The 19,702-nt window shown below is 38.6% G+C and overlaps 1 protein-coding gene across 1 annotated transcript in view; it reads left to right on the top strand.

The window, feature by feature from the left end:
* unm_sa1614 (un-named sa1614) overlaps positions 1-19,702 on the top strand; it is a 49,534-nt gene that overhangs the window by 16,246 nt on the left and 13,586 nt on the right. The window contains exons 8-22 of the mRNA XM_017450369.3: positions 399-474; positions 2,023-2,109; positions 4,650-4,750; positions 6,911-6,980; positions 7,145-7,232; positions 7,722-7,770; positions 8,944-9,107; positions 13,573-13,706; positions 13,831-13,922; positions 15,444-15,630; positions 16,426-16,511; positions 16,973-17,088; positions 17,315-17,382; positions 17,618-17,725; positions 18,045-18,291. Coding sequence (XP_017305858.1) covers positions 399-474; positions 2,023-2,109; positions 4,650-4,750; positions 6,911-6,980; positions 7,145-7,232; positions 7,722-7,770; positions 8,944-9,107; positions 13,573-13,706; positions 13,831-13,922; positions 15,444-15,630; positions 16,426-16,511; positions 16,973-17,088; positions 17,315-17,382; positions 17,618-17,725; positions 18,045-18,291 — 1,673 coding nt within the window. The remainder of the gene's footprint in view (positions 1-398; positions 475-2,022; positions 2,110-4,649; positions 4,751-6,910; positions 6,981-7,144; positions 7,233-7,721; positions 7,771-8,943; positions 9,108-13,572; positions 13,707-13,830; positions 13,923-15,443; positions 15,631-16,425; positions 16,512-16,972; positions 17,089-17,314; positions 17,383-17,617; positions 17,726-18,044; positions 18,292-19,702) is intronic.

The raw sequence follows: 19,702 nt of genomic DNA on the forward strand, positions 1-19,702 counted from the left end.
AAACATGGAAGACTTTGAACTCTCTGGAAGTCATAATAATAATAATAATAATAATAATAATAATAATAATAATAATAATATAGTTTAATTGTTGTAAAATGAATGGTATGAAAGCGTTTTGCCGTTAGTACACCTCACTATACGAACGCACTATACGGAAGTAACGTCGCTGGCTGAGATTCTACCGGAAATACGTAAGCAGCGTTCATGCACAGAGTCTATTGAGTTCTCTTTAGCGGCTCATCATTTCTGGACTCTGCCATTAAGGACTCAGACTTGAGTCCAACTCGACTCCTTTCGGACTCTGATTTGATCGGTTAAGGACTTGGTCTCGACTTGAACTCGACAAAGGTGGACCCGGACCCAGCACTAGTAGTTACATTGGTTTGCTTTGTCAGTTTCTTTCAGGAGTGCTTGGCTGCCACAGAGAAGCTGAAGCAGTACATTGACACACTCGCCGGAAAGCTCAGCTCTGTGAGTGGATTTTTACATGAATAAAAACCTATCTTTATTTAAATGTCCTTACAGTATGGATTACACTATAGAAGCATTTTACATGCACGAGCAGTCACAGTGAAATCAGCAACAGCTTTAGTGCTCATCCATGGTAACTGTTTCTGAACATCATGTTAAATGTCCATATTTCAAAGGCTGTTTATGTGATTATTTGTCTTAACTAGTGGCCTAATCTTTTTTTTTCTTTCCTTTTGAGTGGATGGCTTAAACAAAGGGAGCTAGCATGATGAAAATCTGTGACAAAAGCTATAGTCTGTCACTCAGCTCAAAGTATTAGAACCCAGGTGCTCTGTACCCTCTAATTTCACTCTGCCAAACATCAGGTGGCTGTAATTGTGCCTTTGTGTGTGTGTGTGTGTGTGTGTGTGTGTGTGTTGGTTGTGAGTGACTAGGTCAGCTTATCAACATTCAGAGGAGATCTCATTCTGCAGCTGCCACTAGCAATAAGACTCAGTTTGAATGTACTAGTGGATCAGTCATTAAGCTCTCTGAGCTCCATTTTAGGTGTTTATTTTCTTTCTGTAGTTGTTCATATTTTGGGCTGAGATGGCTGTTTTGGTGGATTCATGCACATTTGTGGGTGACTCCAGGCCAGTCATGCATTGATAGATAAATGGCATCCAGTCTGATCTAGATGGTTTTATTAGAGAACAATAACTCATCTAGCATCAGATTTATAATTTATAATTCGGCAATGCATACAATATTTACGCTGACCAAGTCAGTGTGACTCATATTGTAGCGTTTGTTATGATGTTCTTCAGAACATAATGCCCATGGATGGCAAACGTCACTTAGCTGAGGTTAATTTTTTTACTAACTACCACTCTCTTTGAGACACAAAATCTTACCCATCTCACCTCAGCACAATGTGAGTGAGACTGCAAGATTTCGGTTATTTATTTATCCCTTCAGAATTCTTTTATTCACTTCTCACGCCGTGTCAATCTTTAGCAAAGCTGAGGTGCTGCCCATATATAACACAGTAAAAAAAAAGTTCATTTAAGGAGTTATTTTCTTCACAACCGACCGAGCAGTAAAGAGAACAGGGGCTGAAAGAGTAGGAGTAATGGCATACAATAAACTGTTGCACCAAGCTGCGTGTTTTTGCACAGAGGTGTGTAAAAAGTTCTGGAAAACTGAACATGGTACCGAAAAATGCTTGTCATCAGTTCTAAAAAAAAAAAAATCTCTCTCTGTGGATCTCTTTTTATGGCTTTGACAAAATATTTATCCAGTCAACAGCTTTCATAATTCCTTCCGTTGTTTCTCGATCGAGTTTTACCACCAGCAAAACTATATATTTCCAAATTTTCAAAATGACCGAGTGCTTTGTGTGAAATAGATAGAACGTCTGTAATCCTACTCCATGTGAAAAACTCAATCGCGGGAAATCTCCTCCTATGCGAGATATGTACGAAAGAATGCATTATCTATGTCTAGTGTGGGTTTATGGGAATTTCATGTGTACCGTGGGTCTTTGTTTGTGGGCATATGTGTGTGCAGATAAAGCATAGTCAAGATGAAGAAAGGAAGAAGCTGTTTTCTCTCAGGGACCAGCTGAGACCTGCCTTGCAGCCTGAATTTAAGGAGGTGATCACTTACACACTTACCTGCTGTCTCTCAACATGGCACTAGCACACATTTTCATTTTCGATTTCCTAATACAACTCCCTAATACATTCCACTGCATCTTTTAGTGTTCTCTTATCTAGCGCTAACTTTTAAATCACTTGATAATGAAAGATGATTCAGTTTCATTTGTAGTCCTAAGAGTAGATAAAGCGAACCCATTGAAACAAATTAGACAAAAGTATTATACTTGGTCATTTACTTGTTAAGGAACATGACCCAATGTTACATATCTGTGAGAGGCAAAACTGAATAACCCTCCTGGATGCTCTATGGGAAGTTTTAAAGGAGTGTCTGCTTCGCCTTCACTTGCCAGAACATAGTGATTTGTTACAAATATAAATAACCTATTCTGTTATATTTAGTAGTTGGGTAATGTATTCGTCATTCATTCTATATTGTAAATGTTTGCATGAAGTTAGAGCATGAAATACAGTTTTTGGACTGGTAGGATGAGATCCTAGTTAGTGGTAACATAAGTGAGATTTTGGAGCAAAATTGGGTTTGTGCCAGCAGATGTTGACAATCACTGTCATAGATCACGGAGGGAACTCTGGACTTCATTTCCTAGCAGCCACTGCACCATACTACATCACTGTCACATGATCACCTGCACCTGTGTCATGTTTGTTGTTTAATGAGCACTCATATATATAATATATATATATACTGTGTGCACTGCTTCCTCGTCTTATGTATTGTCTATCCATGCTTTTGTCCATGCTTCGATGTTTAATTTTGCCACAGTATTTTGCCTTGTGTTATTGTGTCTTTTTTTTTGTCTGTTTGTTTATTAAATGTTTGAAATCTGCGATTGCTTCCGCCTCTACCTTTGAACCGTGACAATCACATCCCTCCTTGCACTTATTTCTGGTCAGAAATAACAAGTGGGTTAGATCAGGAGGAGAATGGCATATGCCCAACCAAATTAGCAATATGCTAGGTTACAGGAAGTGGCAAACTGTGATTGGGAAACACTAACTATTGGGAAACATCAACTGTTCACTTACAGAACACTATACTGATACTGGGTAGGGCCTCCCTTTGCTCTCAGTACAGCTTTAATTCTTCATGGAATGGATTCCACAAGATGTTGGAAACATTGCTTTGAGATTCTGGTCCATGTTGATGTGATTGCGTCACGCAGTTCCTGCAGATTTTTCAGGTGCACTTTCATGCTGCGAATCTCCCGTTCTGCCACGTCCCAAAGGTGATTCCGATTCAGTGACTTGGAGGGGTACTGAAGAATACTGGACTCATTGTTATGTTCATGAAACCAATCTAAGACAAATTTAGCTTTGTGGCATGGTGCATTATCGTGCTGAAAGTAGCCATTAGAGTCAGCAACAATACACAAATAGGCTGTGGTATTCAAGCGATGATTGTTTAATATTAACGGGCCCAAAGTACTGTATGCCAAGAAAACATTCCCTACGCCATTACACCACCTCCACCAGCCTAGACTGACGGCAGGTTGGGTCCATGGAGTCATGCTGTTGCCGGAAAATTCTGACCCAAACATCTGTGTGCCTCAGCAGAAATCGAGATCAGACCAGTCTGCGTTTTTCAGATCTTCAACTTCCAGTTTTGTTGAGCCTGTGCCCACTGCAGCCTCAGCTTTCTGTTCTTGGCTGGCAAAAATGGAACCTAACGTGGTCTTCTCCTGTTGTAGCCCATCCGCCTCAAGGTTCGACATGTTGTGCATTCTGAGATGCTTTCCTGCTCATCAGAATTGTACCGAGTGGATATATGAGTTACTGTAGCCTTCCTGTCCGCTTGCACCAGTCTGGCCATTCTCCATTGACCTCTCATCAACAGGGTGATTCGGTCTGCATAACTGCTGAAGCTTTTTTCTTTATCGCACCATTCTGAGTAAATTCTAGAGACTCTTGTGCATGAAAATCCCAGGAGATCAGCAGTTATAGAAACACTCAAAACAAGCCGTCTGGCACAAACAATCATGCCATAGTCGAAATCACTGAGATCACAGTTTTCCCCATTCTGATGGTAGATGTGAACATTACTCGAAGCTGCTGGTCCGGGATCTGCATGATTTTATTCATTGCTAACATTTTTTCTTTTTCCAATGCACTCATCCAGTCTAGGAGGGTAAGTTTACATTTATGGTTTTGTATATACAGTGGTACAAAACAGTGGAAAATAGACCATTAGAAGTTACTGCATGTATTTGCTACAAATCTGTGTTTGTCATCTAGTGTCTTCATTGTTTATGTTAGATTGAATTGTTTCTAATATTACTATATTTCGAAAGGAGTTTAGTGCCTTTTGGTGCAGTAATCAAGTTGTGCAAGTTTGGTGCAAGTTACACTACGTGCCTCCTTTTTAAGTCTCTGTCTTTTGGCCACATCAGTAGTGAAGGACACTGTATTTCTTTTAAAATAGGGATCCAAATAAATAATGAGGCGCTACTGACTTGCATGTAGAGAGAGTGAGAGGGTGCCTGCTTAACCCGTGTGTGTGTGTGTGTGTGTGTGCTGTAGGACTCTTTATGTAAACAGACAGTGTACAGCATGCACCAACTTCAAGGCAACAAGCAATATGGAACAGAGAAATCAGGCTACCTCTATAAGAAGAGTGATGGGTAAATAAATGCGACTATTTCCAGATTGATTCATATCTGTTTGATGTTTGTGTTTTAGAGTTACTCTTTCTGGATATATTTCTCCACATCTGAATGTATCTTTTACCATTTACTTTCAAGCACTTACACTTACAGTTGCCTCCAAAACTATTGGAACGGCGAGACCAATTGATGTGTTTGTGCTATACTATACTATACTATACAGAGAGTAGTAAGAGCAGCACAGAAGATCATTGGCTGCCCTCTCCCCTCCCTGATGGATATTTACACTTCCCGTTGCCTCAGCAGAGGAAAAACCATCATTAAGGACAGTTCTCACCCTGGCTCTGATCTGTTCAATCTGTTGCCCTCAGGGAGACGTTACAGGTGCATCAAAACAAGGACTAGTAGATTTAAGAATAGTTTCTTCCCGAAAGCTATTACCATGATAAACAAACACATGTACTGAGTTCACAGCATATGTATATAGTGTCTCAAAACTGTGCATTTCATAGTACCTCCCCCATCCACCCCAATATCTATCTTGCATATCTATCTTGCATATCTTGTTTATTTATCTTGTTTATTTATCTTGTTTATTTATCTGTGTATTTATCTGTTTATTCTTCTTGTGTATTGAATGTACATGTTGCACGGAACAAAAAAGGAGTGGCTCTTAATTTCATTGTACATATGTATAGTGACGATAAAAGGCATTCATTCATTCATTCATACACCAAAGACATTTGGGCTTGAGATCATGAGATGGATATGAGAGTTTAGAATTTCAGCTTTTATTTCCTGGTATTTATATTTAGATGTGTTAAACAAAATAAAACTTAAAACCTTTTCTATCAGACGGCCCAATTTTTAGCCGAGCAAAAGTATAGTATAGTTTTAGTCACTGAAAACTGTTGATATTTTTAGCCATAAGATTATTTAATATATATCATTTAATATAATTTCAGTCAATCTATTCTAGCCAGTGGTGGGAAGGGGGGGGGGGGGGGTGTAAATATGTGTAAAGATAAATTAAACATATAAATATAAATACCTCTATATTATGTAATAACATTACAGTTCTTTCTGGTCTCCTCCACTCAATATTTTTTCTTGAGTATCAAGACTGGAACATTCATGAATTACACCATTCATTCATCCTTATCTTCCATATCAGGACCCTTTGACCTAGCTCCTAACCCCGAGCTTTTTTTTACCAGGTGGTCCAAAGTAATTTAATATAGTTTTTTTTTTTCATCCTGCCCATCTGACTTGCTCTCTCCCCTTCAAACTCTTCTCTCTTTTTCTTGCCTTTTTTTTTGTGACTATCTACAAAAATAAGAGTGAGGGCTTGTGTCAGTGGAATAAAAAAAATTAAAGTGGTACAGTAAAAACCCATAGTGGCTTGAGAATCCGCATCAATGACAGCTAAGCACTTTATAAACATGACATATTTCTCTATGTAACTACTGACAGCCAAGTTTTCCTTGGCTGACCAATTTGGTGTCTGTTGCTTAGTACACCAGAGGTTTCTTTCTTTTTCAGGACCTTACAAATTGTTGTATTGGCTATGCCCAAGGTTTGTGCTATGCCTCTAATTGATTTTCCCTCTTTTCTCAGCTCAAAATGGCTTGCTTTTCTCCCATAGACAGCACTCTCATCTTCATGTTGGCTTAACCTTTTTAACATCAAATACACAAGTCACAGGTGAAAGTGAAGGCTACAACCAAGAGTAGATGTTCTAAACAATAAATCTAACAGGACACACCTGGGTAACAGGTAACACCTCTCAGTCACATGTTCCAATATTTTTGCTTGCCTACGAGGGTGGTCTGATACAAAATGTACTATGTCCTATGTTGTTTAACACATCTACAAATAAATACCAGGAAATAAGCGCTGAACTCTCTTCTCATATTCATCTTTTAATCTCAAAACCAAATGTCTTCAGTCTACACAAAAAAATCCCCAAATGAATGGGCCTTGCTGTTCCAATAGTTTTGAGGGGACTGTATTTAGTGGCACTATATTGCAATAGGAAAAAGCTTTTTAAAAAAAAAAAAAAACTGAATTGATGGAGAAATCAAAAACTTTTTTTTGGTCTTTTATGGCCACTGTATTAAGATTAGTGGGTTGGGATCCGTGTGGTGTGTGTTGTATTCATATCCCTGCCTGCTACAGGTTGAGAAAGATGTGGCAGAAAAGGAAGTGCAGCGTGCAGAACTGCTATCTCACCATCGCTCACGGAACTGTAAGCAGAACCACTTCAATTGAGTATTAAACAGCAACTTAAACAGCAGTGGTGTATATTACACATCAAACAATTATCTACCAACTACTTGTGTTCATGGACAACAAATACAGCTTGAAGGCATTTTCGCTTTAACATGTGTGTCATATTGTGCCCTCTCTAAGCCAAATAAAGCACCAGCCAAACTGAACCTCCTGACCTGCCAGGTCAAACCCAGTCTGGAGGACAAGAAATGTTTTGACCTCATCTCTCGTAAGTAATGATTAGAAAGCACTCTCTCCTACCAGAGCTATGATTTAATCCACTGAATTGTGTAACCTCTCGTGGCGGGATTAGATGCAGTGGATTATCACTAATGATAATCAAGCAGCTGTGCTTTCATGCATGCTGCTGTACTTACAGAGCAACATTAGTCATATTGTCTCTTATAGCACGGGCTGTTATTACCCCCTGTGTAAAATGATTATATTATATACAAGCCGTCAAAACAAAAGCTATTATTTCTAACCCGCTATGTAATTGTCTAATTGAATATTTTTAAGTCAGATGGAGTCTCTCCTCTCTCAGTAGAGCTTGAAAAACTATGATTGGGTCTGTACACAACTTGATTACAAGTTGTGTACACTCCCAATTTAGTGTTAATAGTGTTACCTGTTTCCTTATCTAAAACGTGTTAGCTGTCAGTGTTTAACAAGTGCACCACGGTTCTGTTTCATGCGTTCATGTTTGTCTTTGTTGCAGATAACCGCACTTATCACTTTCTCACAGAGGATGAGCCTGACTGTGTAGCGTAAGTCATACTTCCAGGAATGGAAATGCATTGTTTTTGGATTCTATAAGGCTCAGAGCACATCTCAGAGCAGATATGTCTGTTGTAGTCCCGTTTTGACTTGGGCCAAGAAAATATTCATCATAAAGAGCATTGAAATTGTAAGCATAATCTTTATTTTGTATGGCAACCGACATACAAAGCAGTACATGTAAATACAATACATGCGAGTGATAGTCAAAATCGCTTATAGATATTTGTAGAGCTGGACTAAACTAAAAGATGGCGAATAAACACTGGGAAGATTTATTTAAACTCTACAAGACTAGGCGTATAATCCAGTTATTCTTTTAAAGCTTTGTTTTCAGTAACTACAGTGAGACTCAGAGTGGCACAGTAATGAGAGGCAGGAATGTACTGTAAGTCTGAACTCATAGATGGGTTCTGGGAGTTTAACGGTTTAAGATGATGCAATGTTTGTGTTTAAATCCCAGCAAAGTATTAGGGTTTAGCAGTTTTGGGGTTTTTCTGCACAGCGCACACACACACACACACACACACACACACACACACACACACACACACACTTTGACACTTTAAATATAGTTGCCTTAAATGAGATCCCATGTACTGTACTGTGATTAAAGCATTTCTGTGATTTGCATTTTATTAATGCCAGAGGTACAGAATAGCAAAAAAGAGTGCTGATAACCATACAACTGGAGAAGGCTATTAGAATTGAACATAACATAATAGGGATATTGTTCCAGCACTTAAACAGAATGATGCAATAAGTGTTGTGATAATGCACAATAATGCACATAATGGCTGCACCTAACAGAAAATAGAAACACTAATAGGATCAATGGTTCTCCCTTAGCTAGATTTAGTGGCCCCTTATAATCTGTTAAACAGCAACATTAGATGTTAGTTGTTTAGCCACTTGGTTAGGTTTGGAATCTGTTGAACCTTGTTGGACCCTTTTTTTAAATGCAAATATATAAATTCTACTAAGATCTTGTGAAATGTTTTGATAGATGAACTTCCGTAATACACATCTTTATTCTTCTTAAGTATCTTATCATGTGTATATATATATATATATATATATATATATATATATATATATATATATATATATATATATATATATATATATATATATATATATGTATATGTGTATATATTGTTCAGGTGGATTTCAGTTCTGACCAACAGTAAGCAGGAGGCACTGAATGTGGCTCTGGATGAGCACAAAGAAAGTGGAGAAAGCAGCGTGGAGGATCTGACCCGGGCAATCACAGAGGACATCCTCCGCATGCCGGGTAACCACATCTGCTGCGACTGCGGTGCTCCAGGTGCTAACCCTATACATAATTTTTACGGCAGTCTGTCTCTTTATCTCTGCTGATGATTTTTAAAAGCACTATATATAAATGTAAAAATGCAAGCAGCTTTACAGGAATCTGGAAGTAGATTTAGATTCCAAATGAGCAAGCCAGACATGACCGATGACATGACGAAGAACCCTTAAGAGGAACCAGACTCAAAAGAGAACCCTTCCGCTTCTGAGTCACGCCACATACTGGCAGTTTGATTATTACAGTGTAAAATTGTTCAGAGAAAAGGCAAACAGGTGTGCATAATTTGAAATGATATGGAACGATCATAGTATGGTCAAATTGTGAGTAGGATTCCTGAGATGGGTACAGGACATCTTTATGATTACAGCACCATTTTTTAGTCTACAGGATCCAGATTACATTATCAGTTGAAAAAAGGAAAACATATATTATTAAATTGTTTATGAGCGGTTTACCCAGGTCGACTTTTGACAGCTGCTAGAGGCCATGAGGTGTTTATGCAATAGTAACGTCATCTTTTCTAGCTCCATAGTTATACAACATGAACAAAACGTAACATAAAAATCGCTGGAAATTTTAAAGGAATTTACTGGCAACCTGGGTTGCCAGTTAAGTATTGTAAAACTTACAGTAAACATATCTAGAGTGTGCTTACTTCCTGGCAAGCCAGGGTGTGCTATGTTGCCAGTAAAGTATTGTAAAACTTTACTGTAAAGAAAAATATAACATTTACAGTAAAGTACAGTAATATTGTACATGTATAAAATGCATCTTGCTGTGGCCCGTACACCTTACTAAGATACTGTTTCTGTTTTTTTCCTTTAATTTGTCACTCATCAGTGGAGATGTCTTATACCATTACGTTTCCAGCTGAAATGACAGATCAGTAAATGGTGGAGCCAAATAATTTGGGGGGTGAGCCACAGCTCAAAACATGGTCCTGAATTGTAAGAAGTCAGAGTATATGTTGTAGTCCTTTTTAGTTACAGACTAGACTCTAGCACTTGGAAGAACACAGCATGAATTCTTTGGGTCTTTCAAGTTATGAATCCTTACAGATTCTCCATGTGTATATATATATATATATATATATATATATATATATATATATATATATATATATATATATATATATATATATATATATATATATATATTTTTAATCATTATGCCTTCAAGTTATTTGCACATTTCGTTTCTTTGATGAGAGCGAAAACATACATTTTAAATGTAAAATGTATGTCCAAACTTTGACTGTTGTGGAGAAGTTGGAGGTCTGGTTTAAGATCCATGTAACTCATTTCCTTTGATAACATTGTGGCCAAGAATTCAGTGATTTGGTGCTGTCACTTGTTTGCCCCGTCACTGTGACTGTGCTAAAGCAATCTGTTGCCTTGAAGAACCCTACTCTCCAGGTGGAAAAGATGGCTTTCCTCTCTTCCCTGTGGATCTTCTCGTTAAAAAGTGTTCAGCTCCCCTGTCACGTTGCATGAGCAGCATTTTGAAAAGATGCAGTAGATTCCTTCATCCATCCAGATTAGTGGCTGAAGGAGACAATTTGACAGTACAAAATACTTGGGCTTCTACATGCTTGATTATCTTACTGGAGAACTTTTCTTGAGGAGACGGTGAAAAAAATCCTGTAAGCAATATAAAATTCTGATTAAGCCATGTCTTAAGGTTGGGAGTGCACTGCTTATAGGCTGTATAGAGAGAAACTGCACGACAGAAAAAGGCCATCAAAATACTGACAAGGTTTTAGGGTATCCTTTTACATCTTCAGTCACTGTGCAAGCAGTGCACTGTATCAGTGATCTTACATCAGCCTAACCGTCCTCTCCACAACCTGCTCTCGTCTACAGACCAGGTTAACTTCTGCAGAAATACAACCAGCTGTCAGTCTTACATACATGAACAAATACACTAAGAACATGCACAATTTCAGGCAGCATGAGAGTTTTTAATATTTTATCAATATATATCAGATGTTGTTGCTACTACAGTGCTGTGAAAAAGTATTTGATTTCTTCTGTTTTTGTGTATATCTCATACAAAATAGTTTTAGATCTTCAAACTAAATACAACATAAAACCAAGGCAATCCGAGTAAACACACAGTACAGTTTTTATTTATTTATTTTTATTTTATTTTTTATTGAAGCAAAAAAGTTAACCAACACCTATCACCCATGTGAAAAACTAATTCCCATTTAAACTTAAAATCTGGTTGTGCCACCTTTAGCAGTAATAACTGCAACCAAACACTTCCAATAACTGGAGATCAGTCTTTCACTTACTTCTCGGACTAGGACTTACTCCTACGCTTTGGATCGTCGTCTTGCTGCAGAATCCAATCACGCTCGAGTTTCAAATTACGGACTGAAGACCGAACATTCTCCTTTAGGATTTTCTGGTTTTCTGGAATTCATGTTTCCCTCAATTATTGCAAGTTGCCCAGACCCTGAAGCAGTAAAGCATCCCAACACCATCACACTTCCTCCACCATGCTTGACTGTAGTTATGATGTTCCTTTTGTGGAATTCTGTGTTTGGTTACACCAGATGTAACGAGACCCCTGTCTTCCAAACAGTTCCACATTTGACTCCTCAATCCACAGAACATTCTCCCAAAATGTTTGAGGATCATCAAGGTGTGTTTTGGTGAAATTCAGACGAGTCTTAATGTTCTTCTGGGTTAGCAGTGGTTTTCACTTCGCCTCTCTTCCATGGAGCCGTTTTCCCCCAGAGTCTTTCTGATAGTGGAGTCATGAACAGTGACCTTTACTGATGCAAGAGAGGCCTGTAAGTTCTTTGATATTGTCCTTGGCTCTTTTGTGACTTCCTGGATGAGTCGTCGCTGTGCTCTTGGAGGAATGTTGGAAGGTCGGACCCTTCTGGGAAGGTTCACTACTGTGCAGAGTTTTGTATCCCTTCCCAGACTGATCTATTTCAATCACCTTCTTCCTCATCATTTCTTTCAACTTTGGCATGGTGTGTTATACATATTATCAAAGTATATTCTGAATTATACCACAGAGCTGTTGAATTCTTGATTCCGATTGGCTGACACAATCTGAGGTGTGCAATTATTTTTCAGTAAATGCACAGCTAAAGTAGTTTGAGTCAGGTCTTGACCGCATTACAGTTCACTCTGCCAAGTTTACTGAAATAACAGAAAAGTTAGTCTACTGTCCACCATGGCACATAGATCTAACAACAAAGAAAATCACAGAAAATTGAGATTTTCCAGAAGTAATTCAGTAATAATTGACGACGGGGCGTTGAATTATTAGAAAAAATATTGCACACGTGAGGCGGTAAAGCTGCCCGAGGTAAAGCAGAGGCTTATGCCATTGACATGCAGTTATTAGAGAGAGAGAGAGCGAGAGAGCGCATGTGTTAACCGGTGAACAAATATCAATATTTATTTATTTGTTTATTTATTTATTTGTTCTATTTTTATATGATCAGCATGAAATGAAAGAAAAAATCTGCAAACTCTCTCTCTTCTCTCTCTCTCTCTCTTCTCTCTCTCTCTCTCTTCTCTCTCTCTCTCTCTCTCTCTCTCGCTCTCTCGCATAGCATATAAATGACTCGAGCCTCCGTTACTAATTCTAAAATGATGTTTTGGAATTAGCAACAGGGCTTGTAATGGGATGCATAATAAATTAGTTCCGCACACAAAAGCGTTTTAAGGACAAAAACCTGACAAATGACTTGAAATTAAACATCTAAACAAGGTGTCTCGCGGTGTGTTAACTGTGGTATAAGCTCACTGACTCCGGCCCATCATCAATTATTCCTTTCTTAACTGTTTTAGATTGAAATGTCTGTTTATTTTATTTCATTCCACTTATACATTCTGCATTATTCAATCACCGTATTACAAGTCACAGTGTTTTCTTAAGAAAATATTAATCAAGGTACCACACTACCCTGACTCATGTTGATTTTTCTCTATTCTAGTGGTTCAATCACCAACCTACTGCATCTTAGTTTAGTAAAAAAAAAAAACGTGGTTATTTAAAAAACAAAAAAAAACTAATTAAGTCAAACAAATAAGGAGATGGCCTTTTCCCCATGAAATGATCTTTGCACAATTTAGGAATTCAATTTAGCTTAATGAAATGTCCTCATTGAATTTCAGTCGGAATCTTTGCTCTGGAAATACTGTAGGTCTTTTATCCCTTGAGCCCTACATTAACACCTCAAAATCTGTGTGGAAGTTGCAGACAGACTATCCCATCATAAAACCAGTGCTGGCTGGTCATAATGTTCAATGGAAGGGCAAAAACAATTCTACTACCTATCAGTAACTCGCTCTTACTCTTTTGAAACTGTATAGGCATCAGCATAAAACAGATATGCATACACACAGGAACACAATCATTTTGTAGTTTATTTCATCTTAGCTATTGACTGAGAGCACTAAATATTCTCAAAATGTTGTATCGTTTTCAGATCCTACATGGATCTCTACAAACCTGGGCATCCTGACATGCATTGAATGCTCAGGGATCCATCGGGAGATGGGCGTCCATTACTCTCGCATCCAGTCCCTCTCTCTGGATAAACTCGGCACTTCTGAACTCTTGGTCAGGTTCTTTACCAACCATGGACATAAACTTTGCAAACAATCAGAAAGTTAACTTTCTCATGTTCTAACAGATTTGTAGATTGTCCTGCTTTATCTGTCTCTTTCTCTGTGTCTCTGTTCAGCTGGCGAGGAATGTAGGGAACTTAGCCTTTAATGAAATTGTGGAGGCCAGTCTCCCCAGTCCATCTCTGAAACCTTCTGCAGAGAGTGATATGTAAGTAAGAACTGGTCTGTTTCAGCTGTTTGAGTCTTGCTTGCTGGCTCCGCTTCCATCATTAACCTGACCCTCTCTGTTGAAACTACAGCCCCCTCTGAAAGTATTGGAACGGCAATTTTGGAAGGCCATTTTTTTTTTTTTTTAAATTACACACTGAAGACATCATCAAAAGATGAAAATGAGACAATAGATCGGAAGTTCTGCTTTCGTTTATTTACATCTATATGTGTTCGAGAAATGTGTCCGAAAATACTTTTGGAGGGGACTGTACATGTGTATCATAAGTTGCCTTTTAAGGGAAAAGGGTTGAGATGAGCAGCCAAGTTAGGGATGGTGACGGAGCTTTCCTCTTATAATGATCTTGTCCAGGGTTGGGAGGGTTACTTTAAAAATGTATTCCATTACAGATACAAATTACTTCATAAAAATTTAATGAGTAACGTAATCCAAGTATCACAATATGAAAGTCATCTAATCTGATTACGTTTGGATTACTTCAAGGTCACATATGTAAATAAAGTTAAGAGAAAAGCAATATGATCTAAAATACTTTTATTTAGAGCTTAAAAACATGTTCAATGTTTGGATTCGTTTAATTAAATGAATGAATAAATAAAAGATCAGCGTCCCTTATGCGGGTAACGTTACATCACAAAAGCTTGGGTGAACATATTCTGGTTTTCCAAAAAGAGGCCAGGTTTTTTTTTTTTTTTTTTTTAATGTCCACGGAATAAGATAAAATATCAGATGCCACGAGTGTACCTTCTGCTATCATTTACACAGATGAATGGCCATGTAATACGAAGCAATGGGATAACATGAAATTAAAAATGACCTATATTAGGGCTGCACGATTATGGCCAAAACGATAATCATGATCATTTCTGATCAATACTGAGATCACGACTATTGATTGATTTTAGGGACGACGTATTTTTATTGCACTTTCACATTTAAATCAACAGACCGCTGCTTTCACCTCCGTGTCGTGCTACGTTCTGCTCATGTACAAATCTTTACTTCAGATTAGACCGGTCCTTAAAGTGCATCATCTCGTAGAAGCAAAATATAAATAAAATAATACCCAGAATATAGGATAAGTAAAAATAAAAATATCATCAACCAAATGAAAATATGCATCAAATATAACGATATTCAACCAAATGAGCACAGCTCAGGCGAATGCAGAGAAGTCAGTAGCAGTGTTTACAGGAGGAGAGACGCGGACAGATCACCCTGTTGTAAGTGTAGGAAGCGCTTGGTTTGCTCTGCAGCAGAGTTTTCTATGAGCGGACGATGAACTTTAAACGGCGCAGTCGATCATGTTCATGTAATCATGGGCAGTCAAAATCGTAATATTTTTTTTTTACGTATTTGTAACGGATTACAGTTAGCAATTGTTTTGTATCCTGATTACGTAATGCTGTTACATGTATTCCATTACTCCCAAAGCCTGATCTTGTCACATGTAAATAAGACAGAATTTTTTTCATGATACACAAAAATGTATGTGTGTAGGTCGATACGTAAGGAGTTCATCCTGGCTAAGTATATAGAGAGTCAATTTGCTCAGCGAAGTGGCGGTTCCCCTGACACCCTGCGGCGGCGATTACAGGAGGCCGTACATGCTCGAGACATCTTCAGCCTTCTGCAGCTGTACGCAGAAAAACTCGACCTCAGCCTGCCTGTGCCCAGCCCGCTGCAGGTACACATACACATAGGTTCAATTTTGAGTCTGGCTTTTGAACATGTTTTCACGCAGACAAGTTAAAAAACTAAAACTGCTTGTTGGGGGGAAGGGGTTTAAGAAATATTTACCTTTATTTGCATTATTTGTTTTGTTTTTTGGGGGGGGGGGGGGGGGACATTAACAGCCATAAGCACTTTCCCTCCAAAGTAATTAAATAGCCTTGAGAACATTTTCAAAACTAGAAGAACATTTAGTGTAAATTGTCGTCCTTTTTAGTTCCAGACTAGACTCTAGCACTTGGAAGAACCCAGCATGATCTTTTTAGGTCTTTGAAATGATGCATCCTTACAGAGGATTTGACTGTTTTAACTTTGAGGTCTGGTTTAAGATCCATATAACTCATTTCTTTTGATAGCATTCAGCGACCCAGAATTCAGTGACGTGGTGCTGTCACTTGGCACAGCTGTCTTCAGTAAGTCACTGTGACTATGCCAAAGCAATCTGTTGCTGGGAATCCAAAAGAAAATAACTGGCCCTGCTCTCCAGGTGGAAAAGATGGCTTTCCTCTCTTCCCTGTGGATCTTCTTGTTTAAAAGTGTTCACGTTGCATGAGCAGCATTTCGAAATGATGCAGTAGATGCCTTCATCCGTCCAGATTAGTGGCGGTCACGTGATAGGGGAGATTCAGCTAGTGGGTGGAAACAAATGAAAAGATACAATATTATTTCAGTGTAAATGAGCAACTAGCACCTATATAGAGGTGATTTTGAGCGTCAAGGGTAAAATTGATTCTGTCTCTGCTCCTTTGAGGAAAAACGGGAGACTGCACTGCATCTGGCCGTCGTTTTGGCTGACCGGACCTCACTGCACATGTTGGACTTCCTGGTACACAACTGGTGAGACTGTGGTTATGCATTGCTATACTTTGACATTTAGATCTGATATCGCTCAGTGTAGCTCAGGCATGACTATATCCCCCAGACTATATCCCACCCTTTGTCTGTAAAGTATGTCTCATTTCATATTCTACTGAGCAATACACAATGCCACTACAGCCCTTTGCGGAAAGCATTCTTTTGTAAAAAAAAAAAAATCATTTTGAGGAGCGTGAAGACAGTGATTTAAAAATCAAAATCTGGATATTTCAGCAGTTTCGTGAATGCCCTTGTTGAACTGTCTGAAGCTGTAGCTTTAGTTTTAAGGGAAATGAGAAATCGAGAGAGCAAGAGACAGACAAGGGGAAAGAAATGAACCGTGAGAGATATACAGAAGCTCAAGCCAATGGCAAAACATAAGAATTAGCACCATGAGAAAATGTTGGACATAAGAGTTTCATCGCCTGTGTCATTTCTTTCAGTAATAATCTAGATGCGCAGACTGTGAGGGGAAACACTGCACTGCACTACTGCTGTCTGCACAATAAAACGGAGTGTCTGAAGCTCCTGCTGAAGGCCAAAGCCAACATACATATCAGTAAGAAAATCTACCTTCCTCCCGGTGTCCTTTCACTAACAAGTTATTTCATCGTTTATTTCATTCAATAACAAATGTAATGCAATTTCCTAATTGGAGGGGAAAAAATTTATTGCTGCATTGTGGGGTTTTTTTGGTGGTAATTTTCTCAAAGAATCTGGCTGATGATAAGAATAAGGCTGTAAATGGTGGTGAGGGGCTGATGGAAACTGTTCTGCTCTTATAGAAAATGAAAATGGTGAGACGGCCCTGGATATCGCTCGACGGCTGAAGTACTCTCACTGTGAAGAGCTGGTACACAGCATTTCAATTCTTTTGATTACAGTTTGGGTCACGGTTCACATTTCTTCACAACCAGATTGACTTTTATTGAACTGTTGAGCGAAGTCTAATGTTGTGTTCTCAAATGCAAAAGGGCTGCACTAAGGTTGGCTGACCCAACACAAATTGTAATGGTACATCCATAAAAAAAAAAAAAACCTCGTTTAATTATTATGCAAATGGTTTAACTTCTGAGTTTATTGTTCAGATCCAGCAGGCTCAGAATAACCAGTTCAACATGCACGTTCACGTTGAGTACGAGTGGAGACTGCGGCAAGATGACTGGTATGAAAGTGATGATGACCTGGAGGATAAGGTCAGCCTCTATGTAATCAGAAAAAGTATGTTAGTTGAAAATAGGCTTGGAGTCATAGCAGTTGTGCAGGATAATTATATGCCCTGTTTCCAGCAATGATGGACAAAAAAATGTTTCTTACACCTTTAAACATAACGATAGACAAAAAACCAAAACCTTTAAACATCTATTTGACTGTTTTATGAAATTACAAACATTCTTGAATATTATGAAAAGTATGAAAATACTTCTGGATAGAAAATTTTCTTCAAAATGATTGTCTACATTGTTAACATTTACTGTGTTGCTGAGTATTGAGGAGATTCACCTCTGTGTGCAGTCAGGTCCTGTGAAAAAAGATCGCTTCGTCCGTCCACTCAGTGTGTACCACAGCAGCAGTTCTCATAATCGAGGAGGAGGAGGAACAGGAGGAGGAGTCTTCAGCGTAGGCCGCAGGGTGCCTCTGTCACGAAATGAGAACAAGCGGGAAATGTATGCTATTCCCAGCCCACCGTCACGTAGCTTGGAGAGTCCTCCACCTCCTCCACCATCTTCACCAGCACCTCCACTGCCCCCAAGAGTGAGAGGTCAGATACAATTCCTGACTCCTCCTCTGTTTGTCAGTCACCTGACACTAGGTCACAATGTGTACACACCCTCCCTGCTGAACTACATATTCCTTTATTTTTTTTTTTAAAAAAAGGGGGCAGCAGGACTGTTCCAGTCGGGGGCAGAGTTAACTTCAGGACCAGACAAAAGGAGAAATAGCCAGATGCACTGCAATCAGTTTTTGAAATGATGGGATTATTAAAAGTCTAGAAACATTTTTAAAACGGCAGACTGCAACAGTAACACACTGTTAGAGATTTAAAGTAGTGTTTTTTTTCCTTTTGTGGCTGACAAAGTATAGAAATCATGAAGAAATCACAAGATTAAAATATTTATTACAGTGTTCAAGGCAGAAGGGGAAAAGGTTTTATCACTCAATATGCCTTACAGCAGTTAAAATACTGTTATATCATAGATGTGGCAACATTCTACATACGTAGTGAAAACATGGACACAGTTACACCGATGCAAATCACCCCCATAGCATAGTCACCTCAGCCCACCTCCTGACACATAAGTAGTAATAATCTTCAGCCTGCTAAATGTAAGAGTTAAGAAGATGCGGTGTTTTACATCTAATAAGCACAGGGACAGTGGCTTAAAAATGGATTAAAAAATGTAGATCCTTTTTTAGAGGCTTTTACTTTTTTCCTTGGTAATACAATTGTATTGATTTTGAAAATGACAACAGACATACAAAACACAAAAACTCAGCAATACTTTGAGAAAGACACTCATGTTATGAAAGCAATTACAACATGTTCTACTACTTAATAATTAATATATGGCAGCGGTCACCAACTTGTGGAGCCCGTACACGACGTGCGGGTAAAAAACAATATATCGTGGCCACGAATTGAGAATTCATTCCCACGACTTATTAATACGTGAGCACGTATTAATCAGTCAGTAAATCACGGCTAGGTTTTATTCATTTGTTCCCTCGCTCTAGGTAAATCGTAGCCATGTTTTACCAATTTGTGCTCTTAATTTCATAAATCCATCATCCCCTTACTGCGTAGTGATAAAAGACATCTATAGCTGCTGTTATTGACGGAGACAATTTGATTTAGTTTTATTTTGAGTTGGGAATGAGTTATAGAGACATTCTCAAAAGCCTTGTATTGTATTGAATCTTTTTAAGTGAGAGGCACCTACATTGAATATTGAGAGCCAGGGGGCTTTATGTTGATTTGCGGGCTGGGCTCAAGTGTTGGCTCTGGCGAGCCTGGGAGTTAACGGGGACCAGCACAGTGAGAATGATCCTTATGTCTTCTTTTCTGATACATATACCTTGTCGCAAACAATTTGTATACATCCACCAATATCCGTGATCTTTTCCAGAGCCTTGCAGCTGATCAACAGTGAAGTCAATACCAGCCCCCTAAG

This window comes from Ictalurus punctatus, chromosome 21, assembly GCF_001660625.3.
Source record: "Ictalurus punctatus breed USDA103 chromosome 21, Coco_2.0, whole genome shotgun sequence".
NCBI classification, from domain to species: domain Eukaryota; kingdom Metazoa; phylum Chordata; class Actinopteri; order Siluriformes; family Ictaluridae; genus Ictalurus; species Ictalurus punctatus.